Source organism: Rutilus rutilus, assembly GCF_951802725.1.
Source record: "Rutilus rutilus genome assembly, chromosome: 5".
NCBI lineage: Eukaryota > Metazoa > Chordata > Actinopteri > Cypriniformes > Leuciscidae > Rutilus > Rutilus rutilus.
In genome coordinates, this window is record NC_140213.1 from 5049575 (window position 1) to 5060207 (window position 10633).

General features: G+C 38.5%; 1 protein-coding gene across 1 annotated transcript; it reads left to right on the forward strand.

Moving 5' to 3' along the window:
* Positions 1-1437: 1437 nt before the first annotated feature.
* LOC311290326 (uncharacterized protein) lies at positions 1438-10351 on the forward strand. Its single transcript, XM_084408744.1, has 6 exons — positions 1438-1771; positions 2967-4850; positions 6475-6674; positions 8825-8946; positions 9344-9467; positions 9719-10351. Exons 2-6 carry the CDS (start codon positions 2993-2995, stop codon positions 9845-9847), a joined length of 2433 nt encoding a protein of 810 aa, XP_084264870.1. The 5' UTR covers positions 1438-1771; positions 2967-2992; the 3' UTR covers positions 9848-10351.
* Positions 10352-10633: the final 282 nt, after the last annotated feature.

A 10633-nucleotide genomic window follows, 5' to 3' on the forward strand; every position in this document is an offset into this window, starting at 1 on the left:
TTCAAAACTCATAGCCTATTACTTACTCTCTTCCATGAAAACGCAAAAGCAGACATTTTGAAGAATGTATTGTTTGAAAATGTTCATGCAATTACTTTGAAAGTTTTTAAGTTATACAACTAAACACCATAAATGTCTCATGAAAAATAGCCCATTCGACTTCTGTGTTATAGGCCCTATAAGTCTTGTGAAAAATGAAGATAATTTCCATATTTATGTTCCATCGAGGAAATATAGTCATACAGATTTGGAACAACATGAAGATGAGTAAATTATGACAATTTCCACTTTTGAGTGCACTATCCCTTTAAAACTAAAGTTGTGTATTGTAGCAACAAATCACACTAAAATATAGGGGACATTTGAATGATTCTAATTATATTTCAAGTGCCTAATGTATAAACATAGGTGACCACGTTATTTGTCTTTGTTATGTTTTGAGTTCTGTTGAATTTCAATTACTTAACTAAAAGAAAGCAAAAGAGAGAGTGCAAGAGGGTTTCAGAAGCTGACGACATAAGAAATACTTACCAGAACTGACAGATTTAAATGAAAAAGGGTAAGAATAATGGTCCATCATTAATAAGTAACTATGCAGGACTAATGAGTAGTTCTACATTAACACTTCAGCTAGGCTACTATGAACTAATATGGAAACAAGCTCAGTAAGTAATATCAAATTTAGGACTAAGATATAGTTACTTATTAGGTAATCAATAATTACTTAATGAGATTGGCATCATTAAGAACTAATAGGTAATTATGACAAATTATAAAGAATTACTTATTAATGACTAATCACAACATTAGCGTGTCTGAGATGTTAGCAATTGTCTTTTTTTACTCTCAATGTGGTCATAAAATGCATCACTAATCACTCAGGTGTTACCTAGGCACTATGCAGGAACTGCAAGTGATCTGGACCATTATTTTAAAGTGAAAAACATCTTTTTCACTTTAAAATAATGGTCCAGATCACTAGTAGTTAGGCTACTGCTAGTGACTATAACACCTGAGTGATTATGCATTTTATGACTGTATTCAGAGTAAAAATAATGACTGATTACCTCTCAGACACACGATAATGTTCTTTATAATGTGTCAGTTAGTTAATAGTTATGAGGCTAATCTCATAAAGTAATTACTGATTACCTAATAAGGAACTATCTCCTAAATTCGATATTACTTACTGGTTAAGCTTGTTTCTATATTAGTTAATAGTAGTAGCTGAAGTGTTAATGTTGTACTACTCATTAGTCCTGCATTACTAGTTACTTTGTAGCCTAATGACGGAACATTATTCTAAAGTGTTACCTGAGAAAGCTCTAATGAATTATGTGTTGGCGCGTGTGCGTGTCCTCTTCGTGCGTAAGCATAAAAGCACTGACGTTATGCACGCTCGGCTATTGGTCAGCTGGTGGCACGCACTAGATTGCGGAGGCTCTGCGTTGCTTTGCCAGTGAACGCACAACGCAGCCTGCGCTATGAGGAGACACGGAGGTGTAGCGTGACGCTCACTTTAACGGAGCACATGAAACATACATGGGATTAATAGCTTACGCTGCAAATCTACGATGCTCTGTATTCGGATATGCTGTCTGTAAACGACGTGGTGACATGGATATCATAATTTCTAAACAGTCCAAAATCCTCATGAAGGTTAAAGCTAAAATCCTTCAGCCCAGCAGCATCTTCTCAACCTACGACAGCTGGAATTGTGTGATTCGTGACATCGCATCAGCATGAGGGAAATGACTGGCACGCTGTAAAGGTAAGGTGATACAAAGAAACAAAAGATTGGTTGTTTATGATTTTAGAAGATAAATATTAGCATATCAAACCACAAAAAGAATCGATGCACATAATCCCCCCTCCCCGAGGTTACATCTGTGTGGGCAAGTATTAGTTAATGACAGACTCCCGATTTGGTGCAAGTGATGCGATCACGTATTGTGTGTGTAGACTACGTAACGCAGCGTCCTCCGATCATCGTGACATAGTTTGGGACATGCGAAATAAAATGTAAGAAAAATGTACAAGACAGTAACAGTATAAAATATAAGATTAAAGTATTAAATGTACTAATAAAAAACATAATCAGATAAAACAGTCTGTATAAAATACAATTATAATTACAACATAATTATTATATAGGCCTATATATATGTATACAATGAGACATCTGTGTGTATGTATGTGTATATTTATATATGCATACATACTGTAAATGTGTGTGTACACACTCACATACACACACATATATAAATATAATAATATATATACACATATATTATATAAACACATAATGTTAGATGCGATTAATCATGATTCATCGATTTGACCACTAATATATAATAAAATTCAAATAGAACGAAGAAAGAACAATCTTTTCGTGGTTTGATATGACAATATCTTTTATAATAGTTGTAAGTATAAAAATAAAAACATTATACATATTGTATGTGTATTTTATTGAATATTACAATATTCTACAATTACAGTGTGTATATAACTATGAAACAGTAAACTATAATAGAAATATAAACTACAAAATTGTAGTATATACAATAACAGATTAATAATTAAAATACATATTACAGTTATAATGAATGCAAGCAAATGATCTATTTTCGATTTTAATATATATATATATATATATATATATATATATATATATATATATACACACATACATACTCGGACATTGAGGCCTGATGTGAACAAAAGGCAAATTCATTTCAAATTAAAAAGGCATAGTAAAGTTACATTTTATATGAAGACAATTTGCCATGAACTAAATAAATATTTGAGCCGGTACTTGTTTTTTATTTACCTTTAATTATCAGATATCAAACTTAAATGAAGATATATGCCATTTGTATTCCATGGATAAATAATAAAAGATGTGCTGTAACAGAAACATTTTAAGATTTTGACATCCTAAATGCCATTCTTACCCACCACAGCATCTGATATTATTGCCCCAAGAAGAATGCTGCAACAGAACAACAACAATAACTGCTTGGAAATGGCCCATCGGGAGCTACTGCATGAATGCCGAAGAACCAATGTCTCATTGACCAGTGCCCTTGAGTTTGGAGCCATACCCCTGATTAAAGGCCTGAGAGCGTGGGCTGTGAGTGGTGGCTACTCTAAAGCCAGGAGAAAGGCTGCTAATGGATCTCGGGCACAGAGCACATGCCAACAGCCTCCTGAAGACAGGGTGGGGCAGAGAAGCTGGTCAGGTCAGGTTAGCAGTGGCTATGGGCACACATTGGACAGTACAAATAGTGCAGCGAGAACTCCAGGGGTCAGGCAAGGCGGTCTTGGCGCTCTTGTAACTGTGGCCACTTTGAAAGGCACTGAGGGGGGCAGGCAGACTCAGACTCGCTGCCTCTTTCTCAAGGCCCAGGGACGAGGCAGCTACATCTGTGCTGTTGGAAACCGAGGGGCTGGAGCGAGAGTCACAGGTCCACGGACTCACACTGTCATTCTGGAGGGGACAAAAGAAGAGCTTATATGTTCCTCTAGGGGGCAGAGGGTGAGCCATGATGGGACAGACGATGGAGGATTATTCAAGGCCAAGCCCAGGGCCATTAGAAAATGGAGGAAGTGCAGTAAAACGACAGGCTCAGCGGAGAGAAGGACAACAGCTCACGGCAAAAAGGAAATCGCCAATCAGCACTGTGAGCCGGAACATGGTGACCAAAAAAATTCAGTTATTACAGACACGCAGCCACTTAACGTAGCACCAGGTACAACAATAACACAATGCCAGAAAGGTACCAGTGCTAGCTATCCAAGTCAGGAAGATATCAATGAGTTGGGCAAAGACAAAAGGGCTCATTCCCCCGTATCGATGAAAACTGTTGCACCCGAGAGCATGGACCCACAAACCTGCTGCTCTGCTGCCAAACCATGTGCCAAACCAGGTGAGCAGGTTGAAGCTGATATGAGTATTAATCAATCCGATAACTGTTCTGAAATAGATGAAGGATCCAGTTGTGCCAATGGTGATGCACAAGGAGACACTAAGGTTAGTAAATGTGACCTTGAATCAAATGATCACCAGAACAATCATAACTTTGTTGCTGATGTGCCAAACCTAGGATCACCTGTAGCATCTGAGGCTGCTCATACTAACTTCGAAAGTCTAGAAATAAAATCAGCCACAACAAACTGTAATAATGAGCCACGCATAGACCATTCTTCCATTAAAACTCCCTCTGAAGTCCCTGTCAGCATTGAGAAGAATCAAGAATCCAGGCCAGATGAGCGCCTAATGGAGCGTGAGAATCTACATTCGGTGGAGAATCGCGATCTCACAACTCAGAGAGACGGACCTCCAGAAACAAAGAGTACAGTCATGCCGGAGGGCCGCACTCCAGTGGGTGTTGAATGTAGCACTACGCAGAAGAAGTGGAGGCCGCCCATGTGCTCACCTCAGCATTGGGAGGAATTAATCACAGAGCATGGGGAACTTGAAGTTCAGCAGTCTGACAAATCCTCTTCACGAGGCTTTAGCACACCAACAACCAATATAACTGTAACCACTATTCACTCCCAGCCTAATCCTGCCCCTACCACCACTGCAGCCATAGCAACAGCCATCCCAGCATTAAGCAATGGGGAGGTGGGGGCTAGAGGTGGAGACTTGCTGCCTCTGGTGAACTCAGAGTCGCTATCAGAGCTGGCAAGAGTTGACGACAGGGACAAGGTGGCCACTGACGAGGGGTCTCTTGATGTGGGCGAGGAGGATGAGGATGAGTTTGGGGCTTTCATGCAGGCAGGTGGGATGGACGGGTTCAGTGACGTCCAACAGTTGGCTGCGGGAGAGGATTACAACTGTGGTAAGTAAACTGTCTTGAAAGTATGATTACATTAAGTCACTTAAGACGGAAAGTACAGTAAGTTCTCTTCTAGAGCAGGAACACGGCTTAGTTTGGGTTTGTGTGAGCAGATAAACATGCAGTTCCAGTGTTCCAGTACTAAATAGTCTGTCTGGATTGACCTGGATTCCTGCAGACCCCCTCGCTTCCCCCGACCTCATGTGAAGATATTAATTATTTAAAGCACTGCTTGGAATTCCTACCCCCTCATCCCTTCACTACCCCTGTTGCCGTGTACCAGCCTAAGGCAGGAGGCAGCATTAAAATGGCATGCAAACACAAGGCCAATGGGACAAGAGTAGAGGCCAACCTCCATAATGCCAAAGGCAGTGTGTCTAGAGGGAATGGCTTGATCAAAATAGAGGACAAACACAGCATTATTTATTCATATACTATGTCTTCTGCCCATAATTTTTGGTCAAAACCAAATACTTTTCCCCTTAATAATCTTACAGGCTTAAATTCATTTTTGGCAGCCACTGTGTAATCATAATCCGCAGGATTAATCCTGCTCTCTAAAAAGGTGAAAACCAGATGATTCAGGTAACATAAACAGGTTTAACCTACTTTTTATTTTTTAGGTCATGCAAGGAAATCTTTTATATGACAAATAAGTTATTTGTGGAAGGCATTACCATATCTTTACATTGGAATAATGTGCCTGCCGTGACATTTTAGCAAAATGATGTGACTACTTGCACATTTTGCTATACTTTCAAGTTAAATGTCCAGTGAGTGGTGCTAAAAGCATGTTCAGTTTTAACTGAAACTGATGAACATGAATCTGGTAAAGTTTTTTACATTCGCTGCAGTACGTTTCGCTGCAGTGAGTGCCGCTAAAAGGTTAATGCTTAAGGTTAATTGCATTTGAAAATAACATCTACAGTACCATTTCAAAAACCACCAGAATTAAACCCTAAACCTTTAACCTAACCTATTGTGTTAACACAAGCAAGCGTTAGATAAAAACACAGTTTCTGAAGCAACCATGCCATCTAGATTGCTTATAGAAGTTTTTGAGCTCTTATCTGGACTATACCCGAACGCTCAAGTGCAATGCCATGTGAGCAACCAAGAAAGTTTACTATACAGAAAAGCCAAACATATGGAGCCAGTTATGTGATGCAAACATCACAATGTATTAGTTTACAAATCATGCTCTCTATGGTAAGTGTTTTGAGTTCATAACATGCTAGAACCGTGTGAAATGTCTTTATTAATCAATGATCTGCCCCTGTAAATATAATAATTAAAATTTGTTGGTGTTTCAGTGTATGTTGGTACTAGAGGCGCATTTTCCCAAATGAGCTTTTGTTGTACCTTTCAACAATGGTCTAAAAATAACTAATTATTCACTTTGTTCACAGAGTGTACAAAAACAGAGAACTGAAGAATGGTTGAACACTTTCACGTCCTGTCAGTTATTGCACATGTCTATGATGCTAGAGATTGTGAAACCTTTCCACCGCAGTTAGCGGAAGCTCTTTGCATTAACATTACACCTACTGGTCTTGTTAGGAGTTTTTGCATGAGGTCCAAGAAAATGAAACTGTAAAGACTTACATGAATCCTCATCTCCTCTCAGAGGGATGCGCAAGTTCCACTGATGCAAATGAACCCGCATCCTGGGCATCTGATTGGACGGCAGACCAGTCATTCCAGCAGTCAGAGAGCACATGGATTGCCTTCAGCCAGGAGACTGTGGAGCAGAAGATAGTGCCTGGTGGCCAGTGGTGGCCTTCTACCGAAAAGCCAAACCTTTCCCTCTCTCCTCTCCATAATGTGGTAAAGATTTATATTTATATTTATGTGGTAAAGAGTTATAATAATTCTGTTTTCAGATTAAGACACTATAAAAACATTTGTGACAAAAATTGTGACTAATGCTGCCCTCACGTGTAATCAGAAACGTCCTACTTCCCACTTTTGAAGATTATGAGCTCGTCGCATTCAAATGTATTTGTTGTCGGAAAGAACAGGAATCATGGAGGACACCAGGTTTATTCTTGCCTGTTTATTGGGAATATCTTATTAGAGCCAAAATGATATTTAGCGTCCCATTCATTGGCAACCATATAAAAATTCACCGCACTATCTACATCGTCAGCTTACTGACAATTCTGGAATTTCGGTCAAATACAGGCTATTTCACTGTGTATAAAACATACAATATGCTTTAAATTATTATAAAACGAATGAAGAATACCAGTCACAGCATGAAGTCCACAGTTCAAGTCCCCATGAAATCAAAATTGAAGTATTTTGGCTTTTAATATGAATACGTCAGCCTTACTGTTAAGACAAAATGCGCATTTTGAGTTCAAAACTTACAGTCTCTCACTTCCACCAATTTGGATGATGACATCACGCTGCACTTCAGCTTCTCATCAGATTTTCTGTCCAATCAAATGCTCTCTAGAATCTGAAGCTCCGCCCCCTACATTATAAACAGAAGCTGAAGCTGCGGCTAAAATCAGTCACGTTCACTATTTTCCACATGGTGAATGGCACATAGTGCACTATATAGGGGATAGGGACAGTGTATTTCATACAGTAAAATGCTTTCCATTGGGGTGAATGAAGACTGGTTTCACGTTAGTGTCACTGAACCGCCACAGTGCACACAGTCTGCTCCGGTCCAGAGACACGAGAGCACAGAGCGGATCGTATGTGCAAGTCGACGCAGACCAGAAAATGTATCGGACCCATTTGAATTCTGCACAGAATGCTGTATTTTAAAGCGATATAGAGGAGATTAGGAGGATAAACGGTTTGAGATTAGGAGGAAACTTTACCAAGCTCAACGGCTCTGGCCGAGCTGTGATATAAATTAAACGCTACTGGCTATTTTTAAAAAGGGAGGAGCTGTTCGATATGTCCCGCCCTGTCTTCCTGTTTCTGTGGTAATTACATCAACACATTGAATAATGCTGCGTGTTTTAAGGCACTTCAGTGGGCCTTTAAAGGTTATGCCCCACCCAACTCAGGAACTTGGGTATCAAAATGATCCCTGAGGTTCCCAGTGGTAGATACGACTTGAGAGGGTGTTCATGTCCACTTTTTAACTAGGAAATCCATATTTACGATAATTCCCATAGCACGTGAAGGTAGCATAAGTATGTAGTGGTGCAGGGATGATGTCAGAACCACGAAGACTGATTCGCCAATGGTTTATAATGTTTTTTTTTTTAATTTATGGATAAAATAAGGTCTGTAGTAAACATAACTTGATGACACTTGAACATTTTACTCCACAACTCTAAATTACACACATCCATATCGAAAACACGATTTCTGAAGCTGTAATTTTTATTTTAAAAAACATGTTTCTAATAAGTAACTAGATAAGAACGTTTGGGGGGGTGCACAGTTTACATTGTACAGCAAAACGTTCAAGTATCGTCAAGTTATGTTTACCACACAGACCTCATTGTACACATAAATTGAAGAACCCTATAGTAAAATGTCGAGGGAACCACTGGTGAATTATGAGTTTTGACGTCATGACTGCACCAACCCCTTTGTGTTGGGGTCCCAAACATCCTGACCTAATGAATGTTCATTATCCCACTTATTAGACTACTTAACATTACTTATTATTATAACCATGTGATACCATGTGATATATGAAAGAAATTGTACAGTTTAGCAGTCATTATACATAAAGATTTTACCAGAAATATGCAGTATGTTCGAAATATTCCAAAGAGCCATGATACAATAACTATTTCTCATCCTCTACAAACATTAATCAAAGGCTTGTTTTAAGATTTAAGTATCATACTAATATATCTTTAAACTCAAGAATGTTGTTGTAAGCCTATAAATGTTAGCTAAAACTCATTCAAAACTCATCACTGTTGAGCTTTGATGACCAATGATCCTCACTGTGTGTGTGTGTGTGTGTGTGTGTGTGTGTGTGTGTGTGTGTGTAGTCAAATGTCTTTCTAGAGGCCTTTCCCTCTGACGAGTCTCGCTGTGAAGATCCTGAATACATTCCTACACTAAAGCAGCTTCTGCGAGGACCAGCTGAAAACAGCAATATAGGAGAGCACAAGTATGTTGCATTATTTGTAGTTGGGCTGCGCTAATTATGGCATTATTATTTATAAAGTTATAATAGTTACTATTAGGGATTTTTCAGCTCATCAGCTGGTAAGAAAAACATGCATAATGTGCAGTGCTTGGGAGGCGCCGGGAACAGTTTGAAAACCCCTGTCATATATAATAATCATCTATTGCCACCTTGTGGTAATACTAGATACTACTGCATTGCATCAGTTAAAAAACAAAGGCCTGACTGTTTTGCATGAAATTCTGCATTTCATCCTCTTGAGATGACGGAAAACGTAAAACCAAATCTTTCTTTGATGATTTCACGTATAATAATGGTATTTGTTTTTCTTGTTACATGCTTTAAAACTCCGGGTTAATCATTTTGCTTTGGCCCAAAGGGAACAGAGCTTACTTGATGGCCTCCAGGATCTGGACCGGATGATTGGTGTGAAATATAAGAGGGCGGAGTCAATGTCCTGTAAACTTCTCCTCCAGTCACTGCATTTGGAACGTCCCAGCTCTGTGAGTTTGCTGTAATGAATGATGAAAACACTGTAATAATATATTGCAAAAACTTTTGAGCCCTGTTGAGCTTCTGCCACATCAATCCCTTGTAATGTTATTCAAAGTAGAACATATTATATTTATATACAGTGTATTTACCATAAACAGGGCTTGGTATTGGTGTATTTGCAGTATAGTATAGTATATTTACTCTGTATATTTGTATGTTTTCAATATTCTAACCACATAATCATCCTTTTCTACCTCAGGAATGTGTGGCAGTTCGACTGAAGACCAGTTCCAGGTTTTCTCCAAATCTCCCAACATCCAACCAGCAGTTAGCTGCAAATGCTAAGAGAAGACTGTCATACGACTTCAACAGAAATATCAAGACTTAGTCTCTATATCTGCTGAAACATCTTTGACCTATGCTTCCTTGAAATAAAGGAAATTCAGCGGAGAGGAATAATAATACGTGTTGAAATACTGAATTTCCCTGGATTGAATTCTATTCTAGGTTTATTTAAAGCGTATTTCTTCTTTCAATGTCTGTTCTCACTCAGTGTCTGGTAGATTCTGTTTCTCATTCAGCTGTGTATCCAGAAACACAAGACTTGCGTTCAACCAAATACATGTTTTTCAGTATGTCAGCATATTAGGGTTAAATTAGGACAAATATACTAAAATGTCAAGTTAAAAAAAAAAACTTTGTCTAATTGTTTAGTTCAGGTGTAAGGAGACTTGTGCAGCATTGAGTCTGGTTATTGGACCTATTTTTATCAAATATTACAGTATGCTGTTTTTGTATTGCTTTCAATCTATGGATTACATTTGCTAGAATAAGATTATTTTGCTGGAGCCATGGCGAACATGTAGATTAAAATATGGCCTTTCATGTCGGCAAAAAAAAAAAATGAAAAAAATTTAAATATATATATTTTGATGGGGGGAGAGAGAAAGATTACAAGTACTTTCTGCCCCCAAAAGGCTCTCCTTCACCTGAAAATTGTCAAAAGCTAGCAAATTTCCACAAAATGTATTTTCATACACCACCTCACAGAGAAATCCATTTTCTTGTTTCCATGTCTTTTCTCCCTGTGATTGAAGTACTAAATATGACACTGTAGTGTACCATTTTTAACTCCTGAAGAATAGAGACCATATTTTCAGAAGTGTTTTCAAAT

Excerpts from the sequence above, each read along its gene's own strand:
- LOC311290326 (XM_084408744.1), top strand. The coding sequence starts at position 2,993 with ATGCTGCAACAGAACAACAACAATAACTGCTTGGAAATGGCCCATCGG. Across the intron at positions 4,851-6,474 it reads GGGAGAGGATTACAACTGTG|AGGGATGCGCAAGTTCCACT; the intron begins GTAAGTAAACTG and ends ATCTCCTCTCAG. Across the intron at positions 8,947-9,343 it reads AGCAATATAGGAGAGCACAA|GGAACAGAGCTTACTTGATG; the intron begins GTATGTTGCATT and ends TTTGGCCCAAAG.